The 14320-nt window shown below is 66.0% G+C and overlaps 1 protein-coding gene across 1 annotated transcript in view; it reads right to left on the reverse strand.

The window, feature by feature from the left end:
• Positions 1-14320, reverse strand: part of Fbln1 (fibulin 1) — a 61067-nt gene that overhangs the window by 6886 nt on the left and 39861 nt on the right. The window contains exons 15-16 of the mRNA XM_048339817.1: positions 12720-12862; positions 10652-10783 (exon numbers count right to left, since the gene is read on the reverse strand). Of these exons, the coding sequence (XP_048195774.1) occupies positions 10652-10783; positions 12720-12862 (275 nt within the window). The remainder of the gene's footprint in view (positions 1-10651; positions 10784-12719; positions 12863-14320) is intronic.

Here is a 14320-nt window from a genome sequence, read left to right on the forward strand (position 1 = left end):
GATCCACGCGCACCCCGCAGACAACCCTGCGGGGCTGAGCAGGCGGAACTGAGGGCAGCTGTGGGCGGCAGTCCCCAGTTCCCCACAGCACCTGTCCCCGCGTGGGTGGGCCACGCGGTCCAGACGCCCCGGGGGCAGCGTTTGCTGGGACGTCAGAGCCTCCTCTCCCTGATGCGGCCTTCCAGCCTTAACACCGGGCCCGTCCAAGGCGGGCAAAAACCCACCGGAGCCCGGGAGGCGAAGCCGGCAGAGGGACCTGGGATTACCCGTCGGGCCGCACGGGGCTCCGGTGGCTCGCGCCGGGAATCCCAGCGGCTCGGGGGGCTGGAGCTGAACGCCTGGTTCAAAGCCAGCCTGGGCGGGAAAGTCTGTGAGGCTCATCCGTGATTCCGGAGGAGGTGAAGGAAGGGGAGAGGGGAAGGCAGTCAGTTGCTCAGGCCCCACTGTCTAGGGCAGAAGACAAGGGATGTGGAGCCAGGGAAGGAAGGCTCTGGAAAGAAGGGTGCTTTGATCCAAATTCTCACTGTAGCAGCGAGTTGCAGCCCGGCCCGGCCCGGCGACCACCTCCATTCCCGAGGCTCAGAAGGCCGGGGGCGCGGACAAGGAACACGAGGGACAGGGCTCGGCACCAGCTCGAGACACCGAGGCCCCGGGGACCCAAAGGCGCCATTGGAGTCCTGTCAGTGTAACCGACACGGTGTCACGGGGGTGAACGGGGGGTCAGAGATTGAACAATCCCCGCGATGGCTAGGACACGGCGTGCTATGGCCCACATGGCAGTCACCCCGCGTTGCTTTCACGTCAGCAACTGGAGGGAATACTTTGAAGGCTGCGTATTGACATTGTTCAAAAGAATCAGCAGAGCTGGTGCCAGCGGCTCGCGCCTGTCATCCCAGCTACTTAGGAGGCTGAGATCTGAGGATCGTGGTTCAAAATCAGCCCGGGCAGGAAAGCCTGTGAGACTCATTTCCAACAAAGTACTCAGAAAAAGCTACAAGTGGCCCTGTGGCTCAAGTGGTAGAGAGCTAGCCCGAGCACTAAGAGGCTCAGGGACAGCGCCAGGCCCTGAGTTCAAGCCCCAGGAGGAGGAGAAGGAGAAGGAGGAGGAGGAAGGAGGAGGAAGAGAGAAGAGGAAGAGAGGAGGAGGAGGAGGAGGAGGAGGAGGAAGGAGGAGGAAGAGAGAAGAGGAAGAGAGGAGGAGGAGGAGGGAGGAGGAGGAGGAAGGAGAAGGAGGAAGAAGAGGAGGAAGAAGAGGAAGAGAGGAGGAGGAGGAGGAAGAAGAGAGGAGGAGAGAGGAGAAGAAGGAGGAGGAAGAAGAGGAAGAGAGGAGGGAGGAGGAGGAGGAGGAGGAGGAGGAGGAATCAGTAGCTCCCCTGAGCGCCAATCACACTGGAGCCGTTTGTTTCCTCAAAACAACGCAACGCCACGGCCCAGGGCACCGGCTGGGTCTCGCGCATACCCTTGCCTCCTGGAGCACAGGAGGCCCTTGCCTACTAGGAGCTGGAAAACTCAGTTCTTCAAACCTACTACCTTCTTCTCCGCCACCACGTGACAGAACATTCTAGATGCTCCCCAGAATGTACTGCTATGAGCTGAGTCATGCTACAAGCGAAACTGTCGCCTTCAGTCTGGCGTGTGGGAGTATGATGGGGCTCTGAGAGTGGCGTGTCCCAGGTCCCAGCTAAGAGGGCCCTGGAGTCCACTCCCGCTGGGACTGACCACCAAGCCTGCTCTCCTCCTCCCTCTTCCCCCCGCCCCCTTCTCTCCATCTTGTATTGTCTGAACTCCGGGCCTGGGCGCTGTCCTGAGCTTTGTACTCAAGGCTAGCCTCCACTTCTGGCTTTTCGGTGGTTCATTGGAGATAAGAGTCTCACGGACGCTCCTGCCCAGGTTGGCTTTGAACCACCATCCTCAGATCGCAGCCTCCTGAGTCGAGAGGGTTACAGGCACCCAGCGAGCTCAGAACCCCCGCGCTCCCCCCAGCCTCGCCTGAGTCATAACCCAGGGAAAAGGCGAGAGAGAGAGGGAGGGAGGAGGAATTCCAGCGCCTTCCCAGCAGGACCGGGTGGTGTGGAGAAGAGGGGGTTCCTGGAGCCCTGCCCGCCCCCCGAGGAGCCCTGTGGAGCTGGGCAGGAAGGAGGACAGGTGTCCAGGCTACATACTTAAAATACCAACCGTCACTCAACGTGTCTCGGCCAAACTCCTCACCACAGTTCTGGGACCGGGAGAGCAGCGGCGCCACAGCCTTCCCGTGAGCGAAGGCGGACACCTCGCCGAGCCAGCCCGGACCCGCCCTCCCCCCTCCGGACGCGGGGTCTCCCATGAGGGGCTGGCTGGCGACACCCCCCCCCCCGTCCACCCGTGACCCAGCGGCGGCTCGTCCACGACCACGGCCCCTGCGTGTGGCGGGGAGCTGCCGAAGATCACGCAGCAGAGCAGGACTCGAACCCAGATCCCGAGCCCCTGTGCCGTCCACCAAGCTGTAGGGTGGAGTAGCCAAAGGAAGGAAGAAGTGGGGTGGTTTTCTGCTGCCAAGTGCACCTGTGTTTCTAAGTGACGGAGGAGAGGGGGGAAGAGTCACTTCCTCCCTGTCCCCCCCCACCCCATCCCCACCCCCCCACCCCCGCTGGCCTCTTCCTGGGCCCCAGATCCAAACTCATCAACCTAGCAGGACTCCCCAGATAGTAACTCAAACGCAGGCTTGCTGAGCCCCAGGGCCGCCCCTCCCAGCCCTTCCCCCCCTCCGCTCCCCAGAGCCAGGAACGGGGTGGGGGGGGGGGGAGACTCCGCTCAGCAGCCCCTGGCTTCCAGCCTTACGGACCACCCCGTGTGGACCAGTGCAATGTCAGACCCCCCCCCACCCCCCCACCCCGCAGCCCCTGCCAACGCCTCCAGACCACGCAGGGGCCTCGTTCGGTTCTGCTTAAAACCCCGCTCACCGCAGGTAAAGTGACACACTTTTTTTTAGTGTACCCGTCGGGGGGGTTTGAACTCAGGGTCTGGGCGCTGCCCCTTAGCTTTTCCACTCATGGCTGGCGCCCTACCCACTCGAGCCACAGCTCCACTCCGGCTTTTTGGCGGTTAGTTGGAGATAAGCGTTTCCGTTTCCTGTCTAGGCTGGCTTTGAACTGTGATCCTAAGATCCCCGCCTCATGAGGAGCTGGAATTGCAGGGTGAGCCCCCGGCCCCCGGCCAGTTGCACACACCGCTGATGAGAGGACACCTAAGGCTCTCCTAAGACGCCTGGCAGAGCACCCCCCCCCCGCCAGCATGGGTGGGGGAGGGGGGCTCGGAATGGCAGACGCGGTTGGGGAGGCCCAGGGTGGGTGGCAGGATGGGGGGAGCTCTTCCCGCCTCCCGTCTCTGCCCTCCCCACAGACCTCTGCACTCCGCACTCGCTCCCAGCAGACCTTCTAGAAGGTTCTCCGGGAGGACCGGCCCGGCTCTTACGCCAGTGTGTGTCCCTGGCTCTGGCCTCTCCAATCCCACCAAGGCCCCAGTGCTGCCCAAACCAAGGGCGAAGGCCGACCCCGGACTCCCCTCCTAGAAACACTGGCTCCCTCGCTCCTCCAACCCCTGAGCTCCGGCCTGGAGGGCTTCGTCTGAGCCTCGATGTCTTTCTCCTTCCTTGTGCTGCCAAGGCAAGAGGCCCAGACGCGTTCCGCTCAGGCCCCGGCCCAGGCAGGGCCGGGAAGGTGGGTAGGAACTGAGGTTGTGGGCACGGCAAGCTCTGGGACCCCCAGCTGGCCCCAGACCTGGGGAGGCGGAGGTGGGAAGGATCATGATTCAAGGCCAGCCCAGGAAAAACAGCAGGACCTCATGTCACCAAACAAGCCAGGCATGGTCACACATGCCCGCACCCCAACGACGCGAGAGGCAAAAGCGGGAGACCCAAGTGGCAGCGCACCTGGTCTAGCAATGGCCAAGCCCCAGCTCAAGCCCCACCGCTGTCTCAGTGAATCACTGAGCCACAGCAGGGCCTCTGTGGTCCTGGAACCTGCCCCAGGGCTGTCGGACACCACAGGCCTATGGCACTGCCAGCATCTCGGCGGGGCCTGGGCACTGCTGGGCCCCCGGCTAGGAGCACGGCTCCCTCCCTCCTCCGCCCCTTCTGCACAACGGCACGGGGCGAGAGTTTCAGCCGCCAGGCCCTGCCCCCCATCTCCCAGCCCAAGCCTGAGTGCTAGCAGCTGGCGAGCTGGGTACTGTGAGCTTTGTCCTCCCTCTTCTTTCTCTCAGTCTTGATGGTGCCAGCCTGCCACCCCAGGAGAGCTGCTCCCTCTTACCAGTGGGGGCTGGGCAGGGGCCGTGGCAGGGGGCACCCCAGGAGCCGGGCCCGGCTGCCAGCCTGCGGTGGGGACCCGGAGAGCCGGGGCAGGGTATGGGGCTCTGTGCCCCCCGGACGGCTTCTCCCTGGGCCCCGCAGCTCCAGCACGGCCTCCAGGGCCACCCGAGGCTGGGCAGGGGGTTCTTCCTAGACCTCACTCGGGGTTCCCAGCAGAGGCCGCACGGAGGCCCCCGTGAGCCCCACGGGCCGGAGGAGGCCCCCCCAGCCCAGAGGCGATGGGAAGGGCGGCCCTGGCCTTTGTGCCATCTGCCCCCCAGGCCCCACGCGGGGTCCCCTCTGCTGAGGCCCCGCCCGCCCTGCCCTGCGCGCCCCAGGGTGGGGCCAGGCCACAGCCTGACGGGCCTCCTCGCCCGTCCCCAGCCCAGGGAGGAGCAGCTTGGCTGGGAGCCGGGGCGTGGCCGGGGTGACAGGGCTGTGTCTCCCGGAGGAGAGAAGGCGCCTCCTCCGCGGGCGTCGCCGCGAAAGCCCGGACAGGGCGATCGCTCAAGCGGCAGGCGGGGGCGGCCGCGCTGTTGTGACTGGGCGGAATTTCTGCCTGTCATTGGCACTGTGCGCGGATCCCAGGCCACCCTGCCACTTCAGGCCGCGGGACAGGGTGAACCCCTTCAGAGGGGACGAGACCCGGTGGGGCGGCGCCAGCCCGGGGTGACAAGTTAGCGAGACTCCAGCTCAACAAATGAGCCAGGTGTGGCGGGACGCGCCTGGAGCCCTAGGTCCGTGGGCAGCGTGGGGTGGGCGGGGGCGTGGCTCGCGCGGACCGTGGGCGTGGCTCACGTGGCGGTGGGCGTGGCTTACGAGACCATGGGGCGTGGCTTACGAGGCCGTGGGCGTGGCTCGCGCGGGCCGTGGGCGTGGCTTGCAAGCCCCAGCCCCAAGCAAAGGAAAGGTAGTGGTTTAAAGAGGCGATCTGGATCCTGCCGGGCGGGGCGCGACAGTGGCGGGAGCCAGGCCGCTGGGGAGGCCGGGGGAGAGCGGCAGCGAGGCGGGCGGCGTCCCTCCGTGCAGGCCGCGCAGAGCAAGCCGCGCAGGACGCGGCACGGCAGAGGCCCACGGCAGCCTGTCCTGCGTGGCCCCTGGCCCTTTTCCACCGGCTCTGGAGTGGGAAACGGCTTCTGCGTTTTCCTGCCTGGCCTGATCACACACCTGCAGCTACCTGCTCACCTGACCACGCGCCTGACTTTCCTGTGTCTCACCTGACCACGCACCTGGACCTTGCTGTCTGACCTGGACCTACCTCTCCACTGCTCGGGGCTACAAGTCAGGATCACCCCTCGGGTCAGAGGCTTCCAGATGCAAGACAGGATGTGTGTTTAGCACAGGCCTGGGATCCCGTTACAAACCCACTGTGCACCAGGCCCCCCCGCTTGCACTTTCCTGCTCACACTGATGGTGTCTGTCATTAGGGCTTTTCCCCCTGAACCAATGCCGCAGCCGCCTCTCGGCTCACCGTCCTGTCACTTTCTAGAACGTGGTGTGCTGCCCCGGGCGGAGCTGAGGGCAGAGGACGGCGGAGAACAGACCCGCAGCTCCCCGCGCTGGCTGCCGGCCGGGGCCCGGGGTGGGATCCGCACCTTTCTCTCTGACACCCCCGAGGCTGCCTGAGGATCCAGCACGTGACCGGCCCCGCACACGGGGTGGGCGAGCGCCTAGGGCGGCCCTGGGAGGGCTCCGTGGCACTCCCTGGCAGAGACGGTGCCCTGTGCCCGGGGCGGCTGGGCTGGGCCAGGCCTCAGCGCTTGAAGGGCGGCCTCTCCCCGGGGCAGAGTGGGAACGGCTGGAAGCGCAAACCCTCGCCCACCCAGAGTCCTCCCCAGCTGCTCCCTGCTCTGCCATGCCATGCCCCCACCCCACAGACCCGCACCCCAGCCCCACCGCTTCAATAATCACAGCCAAGGACCACTCAGGTACCACGGTGCAAACGGAGTCGGTACAACGCCTTTCCAGACAGGGCAGTGTGTGTGTGTGTGTGTGTGTGTGTGTGTGTGCTGGTCTTGGGTCTTGAACTGGGTCTGGGTGCTATCTCCTGGGTCTAGGTGCTGTCTCTTAGCTTTTCCCTCAAGGCTAGCCCTCTACCCCTTGGCTTCCTGGTGGTTCACTGGAGACAACAGTCTCATGGTCTCTCCTGCCCGGGCTGGCTTCAAACTGTGATCCTCAGATCTCAGCCTCCCGAGCAGCCGGGATTGCAGGCGTGAGGAGACCTTCTCCACGAGCAGGGGTCTGCCCGGGGTGGTTGGCCAGGCCCGGCGGCTGTCTGAGCCTGGGAGCAGATAGGGAGGAGGCAGCCCTGGGAGGCGGGGCAAGGACACGCCCGTCACTGCAGGTGACACGCGCGGGCTGGACCCCTCCTGCCTCTTCCCACGGCTCACGGTGGCCGCCTCGCCGCTCTGGAGGCTGAGGTGGGGAGGATCGTGATTCGAGCCCGCTCAGGCTTTAGGACACCTCGGCAGGTAAGAGCTGGGCCCGGTGGGGTGCGCCCGTCCCCACGCGGGGGGGTGGGGAGCAGCGTCCGGACCACCCCCGGCACACAGGAGAAAGACGAGCAACACGGAGGTGCACGGTTCAAGCGGTGGAGGACCTGCCTCACAGCACAAGGCCTTGAGTTCAAACCCCAGTACTGAAGAGAGAAAGAAAAAACCAGCCATGGGGCGGCGCGGTGGGCGCACGGAGCCCTGCCGGAAAGCGGCTCCAGGAGAGCTCGCCAGACCCGGCTCTTGTTCCAGACCAACTCTCCTCCGCCCAGAGCAGCGGAGTTGGGAAGAAGCGTTGGGGGGGGGGGGGGGGGCTCGCGGAGGCGAGGGGGAGGGAGGGAGGCCCGGGCTTGCTTGTGTCCCACCCCTGACAGCAGGCAGCCCGTGTGTGTCATGGCAGGGCCCCCCGCTTGTCATCACCGGGGGCCATCCCCTGAAAGGGCCCTTCTCCACGCACCCCAATGACAGCCCGGGCCCCGCAGGGCGGAGAGGAGCCGGGGCTGGGGAAGGAAGGCTTTGCAGCGGCCTGCGCCCACCCCGGGCGGTAACCGAACGTCTCTGCCCGGGCTGGAAGCGCATTCTTCACTGTGCAGACAGCTGGGTGGAAAGGAATGTGAGGGGGCCCTGGGCAGACGCTCCTTGATCCCCTAAAACCCAGCTTGAAACACCACATTAGAGGAGGGCCGGCCCCGGGGGGGGGGGGGGGTCGGCTGATGTTCCCTCGGGGCTGGGCCTGGCGGAGGCCCAATCCCCGGCCTCTCCGCTGAGCCGGCGCGGGCAGCTGCGGGTGGGACCGGCTCCGTGGACATCGAGCCTCACGCAGCCTGCCCGCCCTCTGCAGTAAGTGGTGACAAGATGCTAGACCCACGATGCTAGGTCCTCCGTGGGGGGGGGGGGTGCAGGCCACGCCCTCCGCGTCTGCGCGGGGCTGGGGGAGGGGGCAGGTGCTCAGTGAGCCCCGTGGGCGGGCAGGTGCCCCTCGCTGTGGACTTCGGGGGACAGCAGCGGGCAAGAGGGAGGTGCTCCGGGAGTGCCCCCCCCCCTGCTCTTTGGACCCCGGGCTTGCCGGGTAAGATGGGCCTGAGTGCGCGGTCCTCGTGGCTTCTCTCCCCGCCTGGGCCCGGGAGGGAGGCCCTCCACCCGCGCCCGTGGCGTTTGCGCGGGCTGGTCCAGGATGGAGGGGTGAAGCTGGGTGCGGGGGCTCACACCTGTCATCCTAGCTAGCCCGGGGGGCCCGGAGCCGAGGACTGCGGATCCAAGCCACCGCGGGCTCCAGCTCACCGCCACCGAGCTGGAAGTGGGGGTGTGGCTCGAGTGGTAGGGCGCCAGGCTTGAGTGGAAAGACTAAAGGACAGGGCCCGGGCACAGTCTGGGCCTCAGGACCGGCTCAGGCGCACGCGCACACTCATGCACGCGCACACTCATGCACACGCACACTCACGCACACGCACACAGAAATTAGAGGGTGAGCGCCTGCTAAGTCCTGGCTCCCGGCCGCGTGGTGCTGAGCTGGCATCCGCCGGAGAACAACCCACGGCCGCGTGGCCAGGCCCGGGGCCGCGTGCCCGGCAGCTGGGGCTCCCAGGGTCCGGCGAGCTCCCGAGGGCACCGAGGACGAGAGGGAGGGCGGCCGGGACGTCCGGCGGCGCCCCACGTGGGCACAGGGGGAAGCCACCGGGGTCCCCAACACCAGAGCCCAGCGGGCAGTCAGCCCTGGTCCTCAGTCCGCAGGCCCCGCTCCTCCCGCCTCTCCACCCGGAGCTGATGCGCCCCCGAGGGGCCGTCACGCACGTCACGCACGCCGCGGAGGGGCCGTCGCGTCCGTCACGCACGCCGCGGAGGGGCCGTCGCGTCCGTCACGCACGCCGCGGAGGGGCCGTCACGTCCGTCACGCACGCCGCGGAGGGGCCGTCCACGCAAGCGGGTGCCCACGCGTGCCCCAGAGGGGCCGCCCCTGCAAACGTGTCGAGGAATCCCAGAGGCAGGGCCCACCCGTGACCGAGGGGGCGCGGCCTCGCCCACGCCGCTGGGACCGCGCCCACGACGCCCCCTCCACCCTCGGGGCGTCTCCAGGGCCCGCTGTGCCCGAGTGGCTGGGACCCCGCCCCGAGACCGCTCCCCCTTCCGGGCCTCAGTGTCCCCTCCCCCGGAAGACAGGCTGGGGCAGACGGTCTTCAGAAACCCCATGGTCCCCACACACCGGGATTTTCTGACCTGCTGAACAGAAGCCCAGGAAGGAAACGCGCGGGGGGGGGGGGGCGGGGGGGCGGGGGGCGCTGTAGGGGTGCAGCGACGTGGAGAGGCCGGGACACGCGGGCCTGACGGCGGCCCGGCCCCCGGTCAGACGGCGGCACCCCGGGAAGGATGTCACCGGAGTGAAGACACCACAGGCCCGGGGTGCCCCCAGCACCCATCCGGCCCTGTGCGAGGCCAGCCGGGGGGCAGCAGGGTTGGGGCTCCGAGATGGAGACGATGGGTGCATGAGGTGGAAGCCTCTAGACTCCCAAGGAGGGAATCCTGCAGACGAGGGGCCTGGTGGTGCCACACCTGCAGGTCAGGCAGAGGGCAGGCGCCGGGATGGCCCCTCGCCTGCCCTCCCTCCCCCCCCTCCTCCGCCCTCCGCCCTCCCCCCCGCGCCCCTCCTCGTACAGAGGGGACACTGAGGCGGAGTGGGCAGCGGCGGCAGGGCGGGCGGGCGGCAAGGTTCGCGGCTCGCTGGCGACTTAGCTGTACGCCCTGCTGTTGGGAGCCCAGAGCGGGGCGAATGCACCATTAATGGTAATTAACTAATTATCGCCGCTGCCAGCTAGCGGAGGAGGAGGAGGAGGGGAGGGGGAGCCCCCCCCCGTGACTCAGTCATGTTTACAACATGCAACCCCATTTAAGAGCTTGTAAAGTCGCCGTAAACGGCTCTTTGGCAACTGGGGAATAACGACTCTCTTTCCCCACCGCCGGTTTAACAACCGTCGGGTTTGGGGCAGCCAGGCCGGGGGACGCGGGTTCCGCGGGTCCCGAGGGCCAAGAGCGCCACCTGGCGGCCCGCGCGCCGGCATGCTGCGCTCTGCGCTCTGGCCGAGGTCTCCCAGCCTGGACCCCGCGGTGCCCGGGACACCCCGCTGCGCCCTGGGTTCCTGCGTCCGGCTCACCCTTGGCCCAGGCTGAGGATCTGCATCGAGGAAGAGCAACTGGCGACACACACACACACACACACACACACACACACACACACACACACACGCGGCTGTGAGCAGCCTGGTCCTCGTACCCACTACTTCATGGGGAAGACACAGAGACTCAAGGTCACACAGCAAGCCCGGCCCATTCCACAGCCGAGACGAGCTGTGGCCCCCAGATGCCTCTTTTGCTAAGTGCTACCACCGCACCCCAGACTGGTTCCACCGGCCTTGGGGACCCTGCCTAGCACCCCCAGACTGGTTCCACCGGCCTTGGGGACCCTGCCTAGCAAGGCACACCGGCACACCGGCTCTACTCAAAGGGTAGTCCTTCACGCTCCGCCGTGAAATGTAGCTGAACTGAACCCACCCCTTCTGTAGGCGACAGAGGCTGCTGGAGCTCACGCTCAGCCAGGGACACCGCCAGGACCTGAGGGATGGGTGGCCGGCACTGAGTTTGGGAAGCAGACTCTGATGAGAAGGGGCGATCCAGCCTTGGCCGGTCCTCTGTGTGTGGCCAAGGTGTTACCCACCTGGGTGGGCGTGGCCAGCGTGTCACTCACCCTGGGTGGGCGTGGCCAGGATCCACTCACCCTGGGTGGGCATAGCCAGGGTCACGGGGGGGGGGGGGGGGAGCGTGGCGGGTTGGGGGGGTCACTCACCCACAGTCATGTTGCCCACATAGCGCTTAATGATATCAAAGGAGTCTCTCAGGTTCCCTTCTGTTATGTCGAAGATGATGTCGGCCTGGTTGGCAAGGTACATTGGCGTGACGGCCCGTAGGAAGACGATCTCTGCGGGAGAGGGCGGCGTGGGAAAGGGCACGGGTCCACTCGGCCCGCCCCACCCCTGCAACCAGAGACCACCTGTGAGGGGGTCTTGGGTGCCCTATATAGCCTGCTGCAGAGAGAGAGAGAGAGAGAGAACGGATGCTCAGAAGCTGGGTGGCAGCGCGCACGCCGGGAATCCTCGCTGCTCAGGCGGCTGACATCTGAGAATCGCGGTTCAGAAACAGCCTGGCCGGGAAGTGTGCAAGACTCGCCTCCGATTAACCAACAGAACACCAGCAGTGGGGCTGGGGCTCAGATTGGTAGAGCGCTGGCCTTGAATGAAAAAGCCCTCAGGCACAGCGCCCAGGCCCCGAGCTGACACCCCACAACTTGCACAAGACAAGAACTCCCAGCGGATGCTCAGCTCTCGGCCTCCCGAGTCGCGGGTGGCGGCCTGGCCTGGCCTGGCCGCGGGGAGCTGAGGCCTGGGGCAAGCGTGGCCCTCGGCGGGGCGGCGCCCTGTGATTCGCCGCCATCTTGAGGAGCTGTGCACGAGAGGCCCGGGGTCGACTCTGGTCTGGGCGCTTGTCTCAGGCAAGCCTTCTCTCTGGGCCTCCGTGTCCTCGGTGGCCGCGTGGGGGTGGTTGCTGGCCAGAGCCACTGAAAGCCACTCCTAGGGGCCTCCAGCCCCACGCAGCCCCCTGTGGGTAACCAAGCCCACGCCGGTGCGGCCCGCCGGGGGGTGGGGAGGGGGGGAAGGGGGGAGGGCCAGCACACTGGCCCCCGGGGAGTTGAGGATCTGTGTGTGGTTTGGTGAAACCCATCATTTTACACAAAGCCGATGCCAGTGTGGGCCGTCCTCCCGCCTGCCGGGCCCCTGGGTGGAGCCTGTGGCCCTAGAGGGAGGGGGGGAGGGGGGAAGACGGGGGGGGGGGGGGGGGAGGGCGGAGCCGCCCCCGTGACCACGCCTGACCCCGCCTCAGCGTCGACTTGTATGTTCCCTCAAAAGAAGAACTCTTGGTGTGTGTGTGTGTGTGTTAGCACTGGGGTTTGAACTCGTGTGTGTGTGTGTGTGTGTGTGTGTGTGTGTTAGCACTGGGGTTTGAACTCAAGGCCGTGGCGCTGTCCCTTAGCTTTCCTCTCAGGCCTGGCATTTAGCACTTGAGCCGCAGAACTTCCCGCGCTTTGCTGGTTCACTGGAGATGAGGGCTCCATGGGCTATCCTGCCCGGGCCGGCTTTGGGGCACAGTCCTCAGACCCCAGCCTCCTTCCCGGGCCAGCTTTGGGGTCCAGTCCTCAGACCCCAGCCTCCTTCCCGGGCCGGCTTTGGGGTCCAGTCCTCAGACCCCAGCCTCCTGCCCGGGCCGGCTTTGGGGTCCAGTCCTCAGACCCCAGCCTCCTGCCCGGGCCGGCTTTGGGGTCCAGTCCTCAGACCCCAGCCTCCTGCCCGGGCCGGCTTTGGGGTCCAGTCCTCAGACCCCAGCCCCCTGAGTGGTCGGGACGGCAGGCGTGAGCAGGGCTCCTCACCCCTCACGCTCAGAGCCACAGGCCCAGTGACTGCGCCCTGAGGGACTGAAGGCCAGAGGGGGAGACGGCGGCGGGAGGGGCCGGGGACCCCAGCAGCCCCCACACGGCTGCGCACCCCCGATGCGAGGGCAGGCACAGGGCCACTCGGAGCCTCTGCCACTTTGGCCGTCGTGCCAGCAGCCCCCAAAACCTCGAGGGGGAGACCCAACTCCGCGCCGAGGCTCTTCCAGAACATTCCAGCCGGTCTCTCGCCAAGCTGCGCGTCCTCCAGCCGGAGCACCAAGGCGGGGTCCTCGGACGCCCACCCTGCCCTGCACCTGCGGGGTGCCAGCCGCCTCCTCGCCCCTTCTCCTCCGTGGGCGGGTCCCCTCCCCGCCGCTGGACGGCTGCGGGGGGGGGTGCACGCACGCAGGCCCCCACGCCGGCCACGTACCTTCGGGGCGGGTGAACTCGCGGAAGGTGGGCAGCGAGATGACGGTGTGGGAGACCGTGTGCACCGGGTCCTGCACGCAGGCCCTGTCTCCGGGCGGGCAGGACTTGATGCAGCGGACCGTGTCTGTCTTCTCTTGACGGAGCCTGGGGGGGGGGAGGGGGGGAAGCACAGAGCCGGGGCTGGCTTAGCGCTCCCAGGCCCAGGGACGGCTCGGCTGCGGGACAGCGGGGACCCGGGGCAGCTGGAACGGGAGCTACCCCGGCCCCGCGGGCTCCCGCCTGCCCTAGCGGGGCTCAGGGCACCCCCCCCCCCGGCACCGGGCTCCGGTGCCCAGCCCAGCACCCCCGCGAGACGCCCTGCCCCACCCCCGCCACCCCACGCAGCTTCCACCTGTTCACATGGGGTCTCAGGCCGGCCCCTTCACCCGCCGGAACCTCACGTTTCCCATTCATACAACGCAGGCAATTGTGTTTGGCAGTATTGGGGTTTGAACGCAGGGCCTCACGTTTCCTGGGCCGGTGCTTTACTGCTGGGTCACTCTCCCAGCCCTTTCTGTGTGCTGGTTATTGAGATAGGGTCTTGCTTCCCGCCTATGCCTGGACCCTGAGCCGCCTAGTTTAGGCTTTCTGTCACAGCTGCTAGGACAGGTTTGTGCCACTACCCCCGGCTGCATTCTGATGAGATGGAGCCTCACAGACTGTTTGCCAGGGCTGGTCTGGAGCCTCCATCCTCCCAACCTCAGCCTCCTCCCCCCTCCCCTCCCCCCGGCGAGGTTCACTGTACCCAGCTATGGGCTGAGAACGAGTTCTGTAAACTGTCCTATCCCGACTGGCCTCAAATCACAATCCTCCCATTCTCAGCCTCCCAAAATTGCCAGGATTACAAGTGTGAGCTACCAGTGACTGGCCCACACCCTCCCTCTGCATTATCGGGGCTCTCTGGTGGCCCAGGCCACGCTCTCGCCCTTGCGTCAGTCAGTCACGGGTCCACAGTCCCTGTGTGGTCGGTGCTCTTCACCTGCCGACCATAACAACTGGGGCTCTTTGTCTGTGAAAGCCACTCTGGCTGCCTTACCCTTTCGTGAGTAGCCTAGGTATATAGTTCCTCCCCCTCCCCCCACTCCCGGTGTACGTGTTATTGTCAAAAAGCCTGATGATGTGTCGAGCTTCATTGAAGATTCACCTGCTGTAGAATTGCTGAGTTTGGTAAAAAAAAAAAAAAAGCAGGGCTGGAGGCATGGCTCAAGTGGTAGGGCAAGCATGTTGAACAAATGTGAAGCCCGGAGTTCAAGCCCTGATACTGCGAAGACAAATTTCCCTACAAGCTCCATCCACACACACACACCAGGAATCTCCCCTAATTGTCACCCCCCCCCCCCCCGTCATCCCTGTAGCTAGCATTACAGAATGAAGCCTGGCCTAACTTGTGCTTCTTACGTGTTAACTTCCATGCACTCTCTAGTTCAGCATTCTTGAAATTACCTTTAAATTTTAAAACTTTATCCCAGGTCATAATTACCTCAATTCTGAGTTTTCCTAATTCGAACATACTTGCTCTCCGAGTTTTGATCGTATTCTTTGTACTTTTTATTTATTCCAGGA

The sequence above is a fragment of the Perognathus longimembris genome, chromosome 1, assembly GCF_023159225.1.
Source record: "Perognathus longimembris pacificus isolate PPM17 chromosome 1, ASM2315922v1, whole genome shotgun sequence".
Classification (NCBI taxonomy): domain Eukaryota; kingdom Metazoa; phylum Chordata; class Mammalia; order Rodentia; family Heteromyidae; genus Perognathus; species Perognathus longimembris.